This window comes from Phymastichus coffea, unplaced genomic scaffold (assembly GCF_024137745.1).
Source record: "Phymastichus coffea isolate CEN01 unplaced genomic scaffold, Cenicafe_Pcof_1.1 PCOF00003, whole genome shotgun sequence".
Lineage (NCBI taxonomy): Eukaryota > Metazoa > Arthropoda > Insecta > Hymenoptera > Eulophidae > Phymastichus > Phymastichus coffea.
This window is the reverse complement of record NW_026706814.1, coordinates 3,658,663-3,677,773: the sequence shown is the minus strand read 5'-3', so window position 1 is coordinate 3,677,773 and position 19,111 is coordinate 3,658,663. Positions and strand designations below refer to the sequence as shown.

At 34.9% G+C, this 19,111-nt stretch overlaps 1 protein-coding gene across 1 annotated transcript in view; it reads right to left on the bottom strand.

Annotated features, from left to right (window-relative positions):
- Positions 1-3,246: 3,246 nt before the first annotated feature.
- Positions 3,247-19,111, bottom strand: part of LOC131664014 (N-alpha-acetyltransferase 11) — an 80,863-nt gene continuing 64,998 nt past the window's right edge. The window contains exon 2 of the mRNA XM_058934838.1: positions 3,247-3,861. Within this exon, the coding sequence (XP_058790821.1) occupies positions 3,284-3,835 (552 nt within the window). The 5' untranslated portion in view covers positions 3,836-3,861 and the 3' untranslated portion in view covers positions 3,247-3,283. The remainder of the gene's footprint in view (positions 3,862-19,111) is intronic.

Below are 19,111 nucleotides of genomic sequence, written 5' to 3'. Positions count from 1 at the left end.
GTGAAGCGTCCTACTATCGAGGGGGAGGGAAGACTGGCCCTCTCGAAGGGCCCACTGGCACGCCGGAGGTGTCGAACAAACATCAAATGCAACACTCGGCATGGGGTCTCACCTTATCGCGATTAAAAGGTGTCACTACCTTCACACCTTCATCGGGCGGCTCCTTTCTGTCCCAGAACATACACGTATCCTTATACATTGGCGGCGCGCGCGAGGTGTCAAACCAACATCAAATGCCCCTTAACACTCAGCATGGGGCCCACTGGCACGCGGAAGGTGTCAAAGGTACATCAAATCCCTTTTAGGCACTCACCATGGGGTCTGACCATAAATCAAAAGGTGTCCTTCACACCTTCATCGGGCGGCTCCTTTGTGTTCCAGAACATACACGTATCCTTATACATTGGCGGCATCCTTTGTCGGCTCCTTTGTGTCCCAGAACATACATTGCTTATCTACTGTTATTTATTCTCTCTTACCCCCCCCCCCCCCCCTAAGTTAGCTAGCATTAATTAATGGGAAAGATCTACCCTACTCTTATCTATTTTTCTATGCGGACGGAAATCAAATTTTATTCTAATACGCTTATTGGTCGTCACACCACCAGCGAATTTCATCAGAGGTTCGAATTCTGTTAGTTAATTTATCGATTAAATTTATCGGAGTATTTGTCGCTTGCTATTATAATAGGGGGTGTGTCGGTCGCATGCGAATTTTCATAATTCGGTATCTCTTTTATGTTCATTTATAATTTTAATTTTAGTTCGTTGTGAATAAATATATAATGTAAGTCATCTCAATTGTAGCGCCCCCATCTTCACATTTACATATAATTCTATTCATCATTTCATATAATCTGTCTCGCTCGCTCTGTCTCAGTCTGTCTCGCTCGCTCTCAGTAGGTCTCGCTCGCTCATGCTCAGTTTATCTCGGCGCTTCAAAATGGCCGCTCGCTTTCTCGCACGTACACCTCGTGTTCCCGTAACAGTCTTTGGAGCGCCTCCTGGGGCGCTCCCGAGTCGGTCAGGTGACGTGTTCCCGGGTGTTTGTGTGTGGTTACCGTTATGAGTGTGTGTGGCGCTCAGGATGTCGCCGATGGTGTTCGGCAGCCCGACACAGTTGATTGCCGGCTGCCACTTCATCGGCAATTTTCTGCTCGCCCAGTGTTTCGTCAGTGTCGGTGTTAGTGCCTGGGAGTGTAACGGATCTGCATGTGTCATTAACATGCATTTCCGTTGCATTTCCCAGTGAAGTTTCCGTGTTTCTTTCGCCAGTCGGCAACACGTGGTCGTGAGTGTGTGCATGCGCTCTCTTATTCCGTGGTGCGCTCCTTTTTTTTTCTTTTGAGTGTCCGTCGGATCGCGTTCGTCGAGCTTGTTTCGCCAATATCTCCGGTGTGGTTGTTCGGGCATGAAAGAGGTTAATTGTTTCTTATAGGGCGCGTTTGTTTTCATTTTATGCAACTGGTTACGGGGCGGCAAAAGACGGGAATGGCTTTCCTGAGGTGTTGCAAATAATGCAACGCTCAGGAAAGGCCTTGTACCGCATTACACAACCTATAACCCTCCTCATTATTTTCTAATGACGGCGGCCGCAGCGCGCGTCACATGCGCAGCCCTTATAATTGATAACAACTTAGTTACTATTTTTATCAATAAATAAAAAATTAATACTTTATTTAAACAAGTAAAAGTATTATAATCGAAAGCGTTGATTTTGTACTTACTAACAAAATTGTCAGAATTGATAATTTTGAATTAACCAATTTTATATTTACATTATAAGATTTGGACAAAAACATAAATTAATTATTATTCAAATATTATTAAACAATTTGGAAATTTCTTATTTGTAATGATGTCTATTTATAAGCGATAAGTTATTTTTCTTTGTAAAAATTTTTAATTATTTTATTGTAAAATTTGCACTATTGAATTAACTACTATGTTAATTAATAACATTTAACTACGATTTTTGTGATAAATGGAAATTATGCTTAAATTATCTATATTACATTCTGTATTTTTTACACTATTTAAATTTTCTTTGGCGTTGTCCATTTTATTGTAAACAAGAGAAAATGATTTTGCACATTTGCAGAAACGGAGTCAAAAGGGCTATTTTGCGTAAATGGGGCTCTAAAATTTGTATATATGCTCATTTGGTACAGGTGAGGTTTTCTATACTAGCCTTACGAAGTGAGCGCTAAGATTGAATAAACTTGGTTTATACTTAAGTTGTCTCTCTCTCTCTTCTGATTAGCTAAGCAAGCCTTCTATTGTGATTTATGCTCGACTCATAGAACATTTCGCCCTATGGGAAACTTTGTCTAAATCACATCCTTTTTCCAAGAGAGACTTATGCTCTGCTTACAAAACACTTCGCACCATAAGAAACTAGGACAAAGCCTATCTTTCCTTAATTTCATTCCAAACAATCACCTATATTTTATTGTATAAATTTGATTTTCAAATTTAATATTAATATCATTACTTCAATTTCAACCAAATTTTTACTCAATAATGCGACAGACACAAAACACTCCCTAGTCTATCCAAACTCTCCTTTTCTGGATATCGTCGTCGCATACATCGTCGCATACGTCGCCGCAAGCTTGAGTACCAAGAACAAAGGGATTGGATCGCAAGCCGGGCACGTGTATTCGCGTCAAAACATTAAAGCCGAATCTCTCACGCCAAGAAACCGAGCGCCCTCCTCACGGTCCGCGCGTACGATAATCGAACCCATATCTCTCTCTCTCTCTCTCTCTCTCTCTCTCTCTCTCTCTCTCTCTCTCTCTCTCTCACCTACCTTACTTCAGCCCGCTGAAACTTAAGTGGTACATATTAATATAAATTTAATTTTATAAAAGTATATTAGGACATGGGAGAGACATAACGAGCAGCAGTCGCACTCGATATAGTATTTTTCTTACTCGAACTCAAATGTGTAGTTGAAATTAAGTTGTCAACTCTTTTTTAGCATGTTATGTAAAGTTTTATCAAACAAAGAATTATTTGTTACAGGTATTTAACAAAACTAAGTTTCATCATTCTTCGCACGTGAAAATAATTATTGCAAAGCCACAAATCGAAGTTTACAAATGTATTATCATCTTTGTTTAATCTTTTAAATAAAATACAAAACTATAACATACAAATTTTTAATATTATGTATTCTCTTAAATAGCAAAAATAAACCTGTGAAGTAACATGCAGTTCTGAAATGTTCAATAAAAGAAGTGAGTTATATAGTTCACACGTGTATAATCATTTTATTTATTTCAAACATCATGATTACAGCATTTTTTTTCCAATGAGCATGTATCCAAGTCAATAGAAGATTTTACACAAGATATTTCTAGTTGAAAATTACTCAAATCTCTTTTCATTGCATACGCATCTTCTCCATCAGCATAATATTTAGGTTCTACTTCAGATACTTCGAAATGCAAGCTACTTGTGTACAAATTCAGTGCTGCTCGATTACTTCTTCTCACATGTAAAGAGACATATTTAGCACCAAAACATTCTACCATTGCTCGTGATGCTTGATTCATCAATTTTTGAGCTATTCCTAATCGTCTATGAGACCTTTTAACAGCCAAACTCGTTATATGACCATGTGGGTTATCTTCACAATCTTCTTCCATTTTAGCTAGTACATATCCTACAATGCGATTTTTTTCATCTTCTGCAACATAACTCAATGGGGGCCAAGACAATGCATGATATAAATAATATTTCATTTGATAGTTTTCTGGCAAGCATTGTAAATTACAATGTTGAATGTTTAGTAAATCTTCTGTATTTGCACATCGAATGGTGATAGACATTGGAGCAAATAATTGCTAGTTCTTACCTGAAAAATATGAGATATTACAGATAAAACAATTATAATAGCAATGATATTTCATTAATAAATAGTAATTACATTAATAATTAGTAATAATATCATATAAATGACAATAGTGCGTTGACTACTTAAAACTACACAATTTCATTACGTGAATACAATTCATTGATAAAATACTAAATTGATAAAATATTTCAATTGATTTAAATAATGAAAATAGAAGGTTATAAAATAAACTTCCGAGTAAGATTCTAAAAATAGAACAAATTTTGTAACCTGTTTGGATCTTCAGGATCATTAATTTTTCCAAGTTATGTATAAAGAAAAAGATGGAGGGCAACATAACCTATACATTTATAAAAACTAATATACATGATTAATTTCAATTTTTCGTGGAATATTATAGATTTACATTATTTTTTAGTTTATTTCATTCAAGAATTTCAAAAAAAGTTCAATAATTAATAAAAAAAAATATTGAACAGGAATCAATTTTCCGAATGAACAGAAATGATCCATCATCCTAGATTTTCGAAATTTTCTAACTTAAAAGAGCAGAAAAGACGGTTTTTTGCTATTTTCCAGGTTATATAACACTGGAAAAAAAATTGTTTTCTGAAAACCGAATACGCCATTAGAAAGTTCTATCTTTTCCCTACAAAACGCATATTTTGGATTAAAAAAATGTTTTTTTTGCAGAAATATTTTCACCCATTTGACCACATTTTCACAACATAACCATAACGAAACAAATTCTGCGGAGTCAATGTAACGTATTTAGGCATTTTATGAGTCACAAAATTGAAATTTAATCTCTATTGATAAATAATACCTCAGGATTTGGAGATATTTTAAGCAATAAGGTTGACCCAAAGTTACATATAAATATAACTCGGATACAAGGCAAATACAAAAACTTAATCTAAATGCATATTGTACAATATTTTTGTAATTGAGAAGATCTCAAGCCCAAGAACGCTAAACGCTGCGAGCTTTACAATGACATGACACAAGCACTGAACATAGACGTAAATCTCTTAAAAGATCATATGAATTAAAAAATATTTTTTTAATCAAAAAAATACATTTTGTAGAGAAAAAATAGAACTTTCTAATGTCGTGTTCAGTTTTCAGAAAACAAATTTTTTCTATGGTGTTATATAACCTTAAATATATAAAAAAACCGTCTTTTTTACTCTTTTAGGTTAGAATATCTGGGAAACCTAGGGTGATGGATCATTTCTCAGGACAGATTCGAATTCAGCACGTCAATTTCTTTCAGAAACATAGAAACTCTCGCGGATATTTTTTTTAATTTGGTCGGTCTATAGTTGACGGTGTCGAAGGCAAAGTCAACTAGCGAAGATGACAAGTAAAGTGGTCAAATTGATGGCAACTCTAGTGAGTGACCTTCATCTTTAAAAAGTAACTACGGGTAAACGCAAAGCCAATAAACTGTAGACTCTCGTCACAGCTTCGGTTAAGAATTTTTGTCGATCTCCTTACCGCACCCAAGGCTATTAACTAATGACTGTTCAACTCATATTGTCATTCTTTTCTATTATAAAGAACTCGTTTCACGAAAAAAAATGCTCCTCGAAAAGCTGCCCAAGTTCGACTCTCGAGGAACGAGTAACTGACCTGCTCGACACACCCGTTAGCAATTTTTCCTTCCACACGATGTATCCTTCTCTCGTCCAATCTAACATTGTATTATCTCTTTCTCTAGTTCATGCGCTTAATGACGCTATACACTTGCGAATAAAATCATGATTGCGATCTTGTTTAATGTGAAACTGACTCATAAATGATATTCATGTAAGAAGAATTTCAGAAAATACACCAATTAATAAAAGAACACTAAGTAATTATACAGTCTGTGAGAACATAATGGTAGTGGAATAAGAAAAATGAGAAGCGATGTAATAACTGTAGAGAATAACTGTAATATAGATAAACTATAACTATGCAACTCCGGCACGCTATCTTTTTTCTCGTCGTCTTCTTATAACGTCGTAATTACCGTTACCTCTTTTGGTCTTGCACTCGTTGCTCGCTACTCACAACATATATATATAAACAAGTCTGAAAGTATACGTACGATATATTTACAGTCTTAGCCTGACATTGGTATACAAAATGGCATACAGAATTAAAGATAAGCTTACAAAAGCGCAATTGCCAAATCACATAATTATTAAACAAATGTTTCTAATATTAGCTAAAGTTATAAAAATATGCATGTCAAAGAAAACAATAGCATGAATTTTATTCACGTTAGGTTTGCACTTTTTGTAACAACAACAAAAACAATTGTCTGATGGTTTGAACCTCGAAACACTTATATCTTCGTAATCCTATAAGTACAACTACCAATTTTATAGTTTATTAAGCATTAAAATTTTTATGTATTCCTCTAACTAACCATAATTGGTAACATTATTTAATATGATTTAATTATTTGAACGTAAAAGTTAATAAAATTCTGTAAAAAATACTCATATTACTCTTTTCATTACTCACATGATTTCTTTATTAAACGATCAACTTTAAATTGGATCCAAACGAAGCACACTGTGGTATTATATTAAAACATCAAAAAATTATATTCAAAATGAAATATCTCAACTAAGAATTGACCGATTTTGATAAAATCGATTTCAATGTAAAGCTAATTACTTATAGAATACAGGAAAACCTAGAACGAGTGTCGAAATAGATTTCCTATCCTTCAAAAAGTTCGTGGAAATGGAAAATTTTTTGAGGCTGTAGATCTTTAGAGTAAAAATTAAAAATAATTGTTTTTAATAAGAAAATATAAGTTTAAACATAATTTACTGAATAAATAGAAGTTGAAATTGGGATGATTGAGCTTTGGTTTCCACATCATAACCAGAAACCTATGATTCATCACCAGTATGATCCTCGGGAGCACATTTGGGTCGTGACGGACTGAGTCCAACATCTCCTGAGTAATGTTAACGTGATGCTGTTTTTGGTCGAAATTGAGCAGTTTTGGCATGAATTTCGCGACGACCAGACTCATGCCCAAATCATTGGTTAAAATCGAATGTCATGAGCCAATCGATATGTTTAGATACTCAGAAACTTCTCTAACGGTGATTCGACGATTGGCCAATACTATTTTCTTCACTTTATCAATATTTACGTTTGTTGTTGACGTGCTCGGGCGTCCGGCACGTTGTTAGTCGTTCACGTATTCTCGGCCCTCTGAGAACATTTTGTACCACCAATAAACGTTGCTTTGGTCCAAGGTAGCTTCATCATATGCCACAGTCAACATTTAGAATGCGTCCGCACACTTTATTTTGTTTCTCACACAAAATTTGATACAGATTCTTTAATCCATTTTTTAGAATAGGAAAAATCGAAGACGAGCCAAAATACATCCAAGGAAAACAGTTGTCAAAAATTAACTAAACATTCAAAATAGCCAACCTTGTTAGCGTAAATAAGAGACATGAGTACCAACATAACGCTACAAAAAACTCAAAAATCAAATTTACATAGCCCGTGAAAATTCAAAATTCGCGATACTTTTTTAACAGACATTGTATACATTTTGTAGAATGTTTCGATTTCTTCTCATACGGTTGCTATGTTTACGTCCTTCCTTATGTAATCGTTTATGACAAACCACAGAGCATCAGTGATGAATCGTAGTGTTTTGTTTTGAAATCTTTCGATTATTTCTATATTTTATTTTGTAGCAGTGCCCCACAGTTGTATACCGTATGTCCATACTTCTTTAATTATCGCGGTATATATTACTAGTTTATTTTTTATTGATTGTTATTTGGTGGTTGGTTATTTATATGTACTGGTGGGCATATTCCTTTTTTTAGTGTAGGTTACTTGGATTGACATCCTTTCATTAATTGTAATTCTGCAGTTGTTGAACCATTTTAGTGCTACATCCAGATATTTTTGCATATTGTTAGAAGCTGTTATTTCAATAGTATATGATATCATTAACGCTGTGTCGTTTGCATATCTGGATATGTTTACATTTTTTATAATTGGCAAATCATGAGTACGAGATCTGTCCGGAAAGTATCGGGCTTATGTTTATGTCTTCGCGCCATAGTGTTCGAGCGACCTCTACCGGACAGAAACGTCAACAGTAAAGCCTCACGAATCTAATGGTTACTAACTGACACCTGCCGGACGTCTAGTTCATGCGCAGCGTGTCTTTGTTTATAGTGTCTTGTTCGTCGGATTTTGATATTGATAAAAATGACTGAAAAACAAGATCAACGAATTTACATCAAATTTTGCTTTCAACTCGGAAAAACGAATTTGGAAACTATTGAAATGATGTAAAAGGCCTTCGGAAGCGAGTGTATGAGCAGAACACGAATAAAAGAGTGGTATAAACGGTTCGAAGATGGTCGCACTTCTGTCGATAGTGATTCTCGTTCCGGTCGACCTTCGACGACAAAAACCGCAGATAATATTGAGCGGGTGCGACTTGCAATCGAACAAGATCGTCGTTGATTGTGCGGGAACTAGAAACAGACCTTGGAATACCAAAAATTATTATTTCAGAAATTTTAACCTAAATTTAGGAATGAAACGCGTGTGTGCGAAATTCATCCCAAAATTGCTCACAGCAGAGCAGAAGAGCATTCGCTTAGAAATCGTTCTAGACAATCTGGAAATGATCAATAATGATGATAATGTGCTTAGAAAAGTTATTACAGGTGATGAATCATGGGTTTATGGTTATGATCCTGAAACAAAACAACAATCTTCACAGTAGAAGCATTCTGAATCGCCAAGACCAGAAAAAGCACGTCAAAGTCGGAGCAATGTTAAGTCAATGTTGATTGTTTTTTTCGATTGTGAAGGTGTTGTACATCACGAATATGCACCAACAGGTCAGACAATCAATAAAGAATACTACGTTCAAATTTTGAAACGTTTGCGTGATGCAGTAAGAAGAAAACGGCCGCACTTTTGGGAAAGTGGTGACTGGCTTCTCCATCACGATAATGCGCCAGCGCATTCATCCAATCTTGTACAGCAGTTTTTGAGCAAACACAATATCGCATTGCTTCGACAACCTCCATACAGTCGCGACATAGTCCCTTGTGACTTGGCTGTTTCCAAAACTAAAAAAACCACTCAAAGGACACCGATGCGATGACAAAACAACGGTTGAAAACAATGCGACGAGGGTACTTAGCTATTCCGAAAAGTGAGTTCCAGGACTGTTTTGAAAAGTGGAAACATCGATGGAACCGTGTTATTCAATCAAGTGGGGATTACTTTGAAGGATGCCACCCACCAGATGATAAAGAATAACGCTAGCACGAAAATATAAAGGTAGACCCGTAACTTTCCGGTCAGACCTCGTATGTATATTAAATATAATATAACCGAGTACGCTACCTGGAGGGACTCCGGCTTTTATTTGGTGTAATTCAGTTATTTCATTGTTAATTTTAACCTTGAATGTTCTAGAGCTTAAATATAATTTTAGTAGAGTATAAAGATCTCCAAAAAAAACACATTTAACGAAGTAAAAAGTTGCATGAATGCTTTTGTAAAATTCTATGTAAAATTCTATATTTTTTCATCAATCTTATTTTTTAAATACACAGGCACACAAAAAATAAAAAGTGGTCTGTATCAAAAACAACACACATATATTCCCATGTATTTTGCCACGCTGAATCCGAATCCGTAGTCAGTTTGACCCCAGCACGTCAGGATCAAGGTCATTTGAAGGTCAAACTCGAATAAAAGTAGTATAAAAAAATGTAACTAGTATTTCTATGGTTTCGAGGGTCGCTGAACATAAATCCGTCATCCCCTTGACCCAAGCACGCCAGGTTCAAGGTCATTTCAAGGCCAAACATAGATATTGCACGAAAAGTTGAATTCTGACTACAGATTTTGAAAGTACGGAAAAAATTACGTTCAGAGACAATTTTTTCAATTTTTTTTATCGTGAATCCAGCGGTCATTTCGAGGTCATTGTATTTTGATCCCATGAAAATCAGTATGACCATTTTGAAAAAACAGAAGTACTTCTTCAATGAATAAAAAAACTCTTTCCATACGTTTTGACGGTTGCTGAATCCAAATCCGTGATCTCCGTGACCCAAGCACATCAGGTTCAAGGTCATCTGGAGGTCAAACTCAAGAAAACGTAGTTTAAAAAAATGTAACTAGTACTTCTATGGTTTTGAGGGTCGCTGACTCCAAATCCAAAATTAGAATTGCTCCGACTACTCGAGTTTGGTGTGCAAAGTGATAGAATTTATACTTCTCTTCTCTTGTAACGGACCCTTTTATCTTCAAAAGATCTATGCAGCGGTTTTCTTTTTCTTTTTTCCGTTTCTGACTCGTTTTCCCTTTTAAGCATCCAGCAAAAATCTGCCATCATATTTACATCCCATCTTCCTTGATACCGGCGTTCCATTTCTTTGATATCTTGATGAAACCGTTCACCCTGTTATTCGCTATAGCCTGAAAGCGTAAGATTGTATATCACACCTACGTTTTTCGTATGCCGGAACCCAGGGCACCTCCACACGGTGACGGCGGGAAACGGCTTTTTTTCTTTTTTTTGTTTTCCGGCAAAGCTCTGGGGTGAAAGCACGATGCCGTCATGGCCGGCACACGAGAAGGTACGATGCAGGGTTTCGGATGCCCAGTATCGGCGGTTGGTCAGGGTGAGCAAGCGGGCCCGCAAGCGTCGTCATCAAGTGACCGCAAGTCTAGTAGAATAGAATCTACTTTTCATAGGTGTGATGGAAAAACAGATGATTTCTGTTACGTTTGTGGAAAATTTGAAGTGCCAAAATATCGAAGGCTGTTATCAGATAGGTTTATAACTATTTACGAAGAATGTTTTAATTTAAAGGTTGTCAACCAAAATACAGTCTGGGTACCTCATATGATTTGCAATTGTTGCAGAACAATATTATCACGATGGGAGAAATGTCGGGCTCGTAGTCAGCTCAAATTTTCACAGCCTATGATATGGTCTGAACCTTTATGTCGAGACGATTGCTATTTCTGTATGACCAAGACTTTTGGCTTTAACGCAACTACAAAAAATAAAATCGTGTACGCTGAAGTAGCATCAGTAAAAAAGCCAATACCGTTAGAAGAGGAAGCTACTGACCAAGAACCTATGGAAGTTGATACATCACTTGCACCAAAGGAAATGGAAGTTGTTGAATCCTCAGACGAGGAAAGTGACAGTCAAAGTGATAGCAAAGAAGATGAATATTTACGAAGCGTTGTCTCGAATAATACCCCCGAAACTTTCAATCAAAAAGAGTTGAATGATCTCGTAAGAGATTTGGGATTACCCAAAGATGGAGCCGAGTATCTGGCCGCAGTATTGAAAAAGAAGAATTTGTTGTCCAAGGAGACCAAGGCTTATGTTTATCGGAATAGAGAAGAGAAGTTTCGTAAGTTCTTTGCCAAAGATTCAGAGAACTCGATGACATTCTGTACAGATGTGAGAGGATTAATGAATGAATTGAAACCTAATATTTATAAAGATGAAGAGTGGAGGTTATTTATTGACTCTTCTAAACGAAGTCTCAAAGCTGTACTTTTGAACAATGGAAACTCTTTTGCGCCTATTCCGATAGCTCATTCAACGAAGTTGAAGGAAACATACCAGAATTTGGAAGTTGTATTAGAAAAAATCAATTACTCGGATCACAAATGGAAAGTGTGCGGTGACCTTAAAATTTCAACTCTGATTCTGGGTCAGCAGTCAGGTTTTACAAAATATCCCTGTTTCTTGTGTCTGTGGGATAGTAGAGATAGAAAGCATCACTATGTACAGAAAGAGTGGCCAAAAAGAACTGATTTCAATCCAGGCGTACAAAACGTTCTCCGGGATCCTTTAATAGATCCTTCAAAAATTTTGCTCCCACCCCTTCATATCAAACTTGTTCTTATGAAGCAATTCGTCAAAGCTCTGAACAAGGATGGAAAATGTTTTGAATACTTAGGACAGAAGTTTCCAGGCATAAGTGATGCCAAACTAAAAGAAGGTGTTTTTGATGGTCCCCAAATCCGCACTTTATTCAGAGATAACGACTTTATCACAAAGATGACCCCTGTAGAATTGGCTGCATGGTCAAGTTTCAAGAAAGTAGCAGAAAATTTCTTCGGGAATTAGAGAAGTGAAAATTACGAAGCTTTGGTGGAAAATTTATTAAATAGCTACAAAGAATTAGGATGCTTAATGAATTTAAAATTGCACTTTCTACATTCTCATCTTGATTACTTCCCAGAAAATCTCGGAGACTATAGCGAAGAACAGGGTGAACGGTTTCATCAAGATATCAAAGAAATGGAACGCCGGTATCAAGGAAGATGGGATGTAAATATGATGGCAGATTTTTGCTGGATGCTTAAAAGGGAAAACGAGTCAGAAACGGAAAAAAGAAAAAGAAAACCGCTGCATAGATCTTTTGAAGATAAAAGGGTTCGTTACAAGAGAAGAGAAGTATAAATTCTATCACTTTGCACACCAAACTCGAGTAGTCGGAGCAATTCTAATTTTGGATTTGGAGTCAACGACCCTCAAAACCATAGAAGTACTAGTTACATTTTTTTAAACTACGTTTTCTTGAGTTTGACCTCCAGATGACCTTGAACCTGATGTGCTTGGGTCACGGAGATCACGGATTTGGATTCAGCAACCGTCAAAACGTATGGAAAGAGTTTTTTTATTCATTGAAGAAGTACTTCTGTTTTTTCAAAATGGTCATACTGATTTTCATGGGATCAAAATACAATGACCTCGAAATGACCGCTGGATTCACGATAAAAAAAATTGAAAAAATTGTCTCTGAACGTAATTTTTTCCGTACTTTCAAAATCTGTAGTCAGAATTCAACTTTTCGTGCAATGTCTATGTTTGACCTTGAAATAACCTTGAACCTGGCGTGCTTGGGTCAAGGGGATGTCGGATTTATGTTCAGCGACGCTCGAAACCATAGAAATACTAGTTACATTTTTTTATACTACTTTTATTCGAGTTTGACCTTCAAATGACCTTGATCCTGACGTGCTGGGGTCAAACTGACTGCGGATTCGGATTCAGCGTGGCAAAATACATGGGAATATATGTGTGTTGTTTTTGATACAGACCACTTTTTATTTTTTGTGTGCCTGTGTTATTTTTCTTTTTATTTGAGCATGTCTTTGAGTGATATTTGTAAAATATCAAAAGAATCATTTTTCAATGTACACTCAGATAAAATAATCGCATTCTTATTTGGTTCGGTATAAATTTTATTGTTTATGTTCGACGTGTATTCTTTCATAAAATATCCATTAGCAGTACTATTATTATTACAATTTTTAATGTCGATGAATTTTCTGTCAACTAATTTATTAATCATGAAACAATTGTGAGAGTTCTCACTTTCAATAATATCTAAGCGTTTATGTTTTTCTGAAGGTGTCATAAAATTCGATGAATAGCTTGCTTTCCTTTTTTGAAAATTACGAGATTCATCCTTGCAATATGATATATTGTATCATATCATATCATTTTGTAAACCCGATGCAGATTGTTCTGCTTTCTGTAAAAAAATAACATATGCATCTCTTATAACACTCGGGGGAGATATGTTAGTTATTGTCATTGATTATCAACCAATCGTCACCCTGCCTCACATAATTAATGTAATGTCCACTATCTGTTGATTGTCCAAGATGAACAATCACGCTTGTGATTCTGTACATTATTTTATTTATGTTCACAAGTGTAAGTATGTCTTTTAAAACGAAATTATTTATTTTAAAAATGCCTGTACCAGTTACCTGAAATAGATTAGTTTGTAATATTATAATATCATTAGTAGTTTTCAAAGTCAATATTTTATCAAATTTGTATTCACTGATGCAACCGTAATCGCAGGATATATCACTTGGCTTTGAAGCTTTCAAATTTCTATTAATCAAATCCTGTAAATTACAGTTTAATTTATCTAAAGAAATGGATAAAGATAATATGCTATTATAATATAGGCGAAAAAATTTCATGTTATTGCAGCCAGTACATAATAATATTGTTTGTAATTCGTGGTAAATAGCCAATTTTATAAAATCGAATTTATCAAACAAATAACCAAAGAACTCCGCGACATCTTGCTGACGAGCAATAATATATTGTTGATTTAAAAATGTCCTCGACTTGAAAATGTCTACATACACATTGTTATCTTGGCATTTTAATTTATAACTCTTAAATACTTCACTAAGTATATCTTGGTTACTTGTCTCGAGAACATTTATAATGGATGCACAATTAAATAAACACTGCACAGAAGAATTAGCATAACAAGATGCACCATCGAGATTAGGGAGCCCAGTTACTTGCCACTTAGATTTTGAAAAAACGTTCGATCTGTCATCTCTTACATTCAAATGTACTTCAGAATTTGTTAGTTTTTCTTGAAAAAAATCGTAGCAATTTGGAAGTTTATCTAATTGTTGTAATGATAGATAGTTGTCATGATATCGCGTAATAGGATTCAAACTTACATCAATATTCCTCATTGACGGAAAATGCATCAATTTATCATTTTCAAACATTTCGTAAAGATGATTACGCATGTTTCCCTGAATATAATTTATCGTTGAAAAGGGTCTTTGTGAAAAAAGATAGATGTTGTGAATGCAATAGCAAAAAGACCGCAATCTTTATAGTTATTTTGGTATTGTACTTTTTCAAAAATAATTTTATCTCTATTAAATTTTCCAATTTTTATACAATAAGGAAATAATTCTATCAAAAACTATTCAATATAAGGTACAAATCATTTTGATTCAACGAGTCATAGATGCGTACAACCTTAGTATTGTAAAAACAACAAACTCAGTGACCATCCACACATTTAAGACAATTGTCATTACAACTATGTCATATTTGAATATGTACCGAATTTATAGGAACAGGCTGTATCCATTGTTTTTTTGGATCTTTCATAATTTTTTGTATGGCTAATGTGGTTCTTGGATGAATTACAGGTGGATTTTGTATCGAACAATATTTCAAAATAGAATGAAATTTTTCGATATGAGTATCTATTCATATGCATCCATTTCTTATCATTAACTTGTCTACGTGACTCAATTTGTATTCAAAAACTGTCTTATCAAGTTTGAAAGTCGTCATATCGAGCGCAAGATTTGATAAAATATTTTGATTTAAACAATTCCCGATTGCTCTTGAAAAATATAGTTGAAAATTTATTAATTTTTACAACATATAATTTGCTATTTAACGTATGTTGCGATTCATTGTAACGGCAACATAGCATTTATTCACAAGTCCGTTAAATAGTTATATACTTAAAACATGCATAAATAGTTACATTTATAAATAAATACTTAAATAAAATAAGTATGCAGTACAAGCCTGCGCAGTATGTATAATTTATAGGAACAGGTACAATAAAAGTAGGATGTAGAATCGTGTCATATATTATAACGGGGTTTTGACTAACCCGCCGTTACAATCGAGAGGATGGACTGGTTGACAGCTCGGTTTAATAAGTAACTAATGCCACAAGGCTAGGGCGCTGGCGCATGTGTGGCCAAGTCTACTAGCCGGCCTCGATATCAAGCAGCCTCGTGGCCCGCGTAGAGCGTCGCAGGTAACAGTGGCTGAAAAGCGCGAAAAGTAGTGGCGAGCGCAGGGAATTCACCAAGGAATGGGAATGAGAGTCGGGCGCAGAGTCAGAGAAACGCAGAGAATAAGAGGGACAAACATGATTTATATATAGCATCAAAAGGAAAGCGTACAGAGTAACAAATCGGTAAAGAGAGAGAGAAGCGAGCAGGCAAGCAAGAGAGAGCTAAACGAGTCGGTACTTACAATGAGGCGACAATGGCCAGACCCTCCGTACAAATAACGTTCGCTCGCTGAACAGCGTTCCCGGACGCCGGTCGCAGTGGTGACGAAGTGTGGGACTACCTAGCGCTATGTCCTTGCACGCACACACTCAGTCTCGTCAGAAGGCCGCACCACTGCACGCATTCGCGAACAAACCAAAGCAACGCCAGATCGGAAGTCGGAGTACGCAAAAAAAAGAGAAGTCAAGAATCGCTAAACAGCGGCAACTGCCCAAGCAAAGACCTGATATTCCACGCGCGCTCCAAACACGTGTCCCCACTCTTTCGTCACGCTTTTCGGCAGCGCGACCACACACACATACACGCGAACGCGACTCTCTCTGCCTATAGGCTCGTTAATAGACATAGCGCGCTCTCTCTCTCTCTTACCTTATACTTCGGCGTTGTCGGCTGCTGCAGGCTGCTGTATAATATAATATGAATCTGAATATAGTATAAGTATAAGAATTATGTATATGCATGTGCGGGAAGAGAGAGACATAACGAATGAATTAAATTCGTTATAATATAAGCAGTTAATAATAAAATCAATTATTTTTGTTTCAATGAAAACTTTTATTACAACATAATTATGTAATATATTAACATAGATAACATAATAATATGCTCAAACCCACTGAGCAAAAGCGCTTTTAGGCACAAACAAGTACAGCGATTTAAATGAACAATGCCGAAGGATGTACAAAAAAGGTACAATATTATTATTACTATTATTATTATTACTATCACTATTATGTACTTGAAAAATAGTACATTACATATAGTACTCTGATTTATGTACAGTGATGGTGCAGTAAAGGTAAAACATTGATTTTCAAAATTACTTATAGTTACTATCAATGAGTTGCTGATTTATTGTGTAACCGTTTTCTCCTAAAGTAAAAAAAACCTGAAAAGAAAGATAATTATCATTATTCCAAAATAAATATATATTTATATTATTACATTTTTTAACACCAATGGGAAAAGCAAGGAACATCAAAGAAATGAATAAATATTTCGGAAATCTTTAATGAACAATCCTAACAAAATATTCGAAACAAATTTACAGAAGAAGAGTGAGTCTAGAAATAATTTTTTAATAAACTAGAAAATCATTATAGAGGCGGCGTAGATGAATGGAGATAAAATTCAGAAAATATACACTGGAAGAATTAAAAAGAAATAATAGTAAAATATAGAAATTAAATATGATGATTAAGTAATAAACGAAAGCATAAAATATGGAAAAAATGTAGTTTAACACACTTGCATTAGAATAATTAATTTTTAATAATAATAATTGAAAATGTGTAAATATAAGTAAACAATTGTAATATAAGACTAATTTGGAAAACATAGTTTGGCTTGATCTTATTATTAATCATATATTCTTTGTTTTTTAACAATTATAGGTGTAAGTGTAGATTGATGGTTGCAATGAAATAAAATTATTTCTAGGTCTCATATGTTGTGAATTAAACACAAATAATTAAAAAGTCTGTATAGCTGCATATATATTGTAAAACAAAAATCATGATTGTTGCTTTCCCCTCTGACTGTATGAATAAAAATGAATATTTATTATATAAATAACGTATTTTTACCGAAAACCCTCGATTCTTGAAAAAAATTTCTTTCTTTCTAATACATTCAGCTTATGACGAAATTAATACTTTGAAAAAAATTAAGTCCACGACTTGTTCGCATAAGCATAAAAACGTGCAAATAAATCGAAATAGTCTGAAAAAAGGATCATTTTTACATTAACCAAAATTCCGTATGAAAATTAAATGAACAGTATTTGAAAAGAAGTAGATATATACATACTCAAACAACAATAATATTGCTGGGTAATTAAGAATCTTAACCTAAAATAATTGCAGACACAACCTTTCTTATAGAAAGTATTAAAAACAGCAAGTGTTCCTCGTACTGATTGTCGATTACTTTTAGCCGAGTTTGAATGGTGACCGATTTTATTTTATTTGAAAATGTTTTGCTCTGCCTATAAACTTGTAACTTACAAATAATTGCAGCCACCTATAACACCATATAAAATTACTTTCCATTGTTCACTTACACACACATACATATACATGCACACACACACACACATATATTCTATCGTCTACTTCGCTCGTTTCAAACATACGAATACTAAACGAAAAAATAAAAAAATATCATGGGAAAGCTGTTTTTTATCAAACGTAATTAATATTGTCCGAATTTTTATTTTATTCGTAAACTGTTTACATTAATAAATTATTAAATAAGTTATAGTTGATACATATATAATAATAATATGTGTGTGTATTATTAATAATAATTGAATTATTGAAATTATTAATTGAGTATATTGAAAGTAAACGGGGTTCACAATAGTGAAATCACGTATCACCCACGTGTTTTTTCTATTGAACCGTAAAAATCGTATTCTATGATAACTTTTTACATTTTACTATTGAATTTTGATTGAACAAAATAAAAGGAAATTTCACTTACCTGTATACAGAACTTCTAGAAATAATAAAAACGATATTGACGAAAAAATAAACGGTTAGCTGTTTATTGCGTAATGGATTCACGCGCACTTACACGTATCAGATCTGCGCAATATATATACGCACAACAGAGTCGTCCTGCGCAGTAGACAAAACTGGAAAACTGAATAACTGAATGAATGGAAAAGAAAAAAAAACTGGACCATCATAAACTAAAATAAGTAAAAAAAATAGAAATGGGTAAATGCTTTAATAGCTTTGTGTCATTTGATATACAGTTATAAAAAATGATATAGAAAATAGACATTTATTCTTAAAATTAACGTATATTTATGCAGTTTTAAATAAAATTGCAATTGTGTTGCGAAAGTCATTGTGTATAGTGTCGCGTTAATCCGCGCCTCCGGCAGTCATGCCGCAGGTCGCTCCCGCGACCCTTGATTTTTTGGTACAATTTTATTAAGTTTAAATAAAAAACCTTCATGTCATACTTTATCAAAGCTTGAGCTACGTCAAGAAAAACCGCGTTACAGTATTTATTATTCTTAAAAGTTTTTCTTATTTTAGAGAGAGAGAGAGAGGGGGTATGGTCGCGCCGTAGCGAGTGACCGCGCGCACTGACTGGCTTACTGAAACAAAATCGCAAAGTTAAGCCCGCGGCGCGAGTAGTAGCTGTTTTGACACGCTAGGGAGCGGACGGAGTTCCATCGACTGCTCTCTTCTACTGAACCTCAGCTTTGTCGTTTTTCCCTTTTCTTCGCCTCTAAATTTACGCGGGAGATGTTTGGTGCCCGATCGAGCACGAGCTCTCTCTTCGTGAGCGTCTCCACTAGGGGAGCCAATTA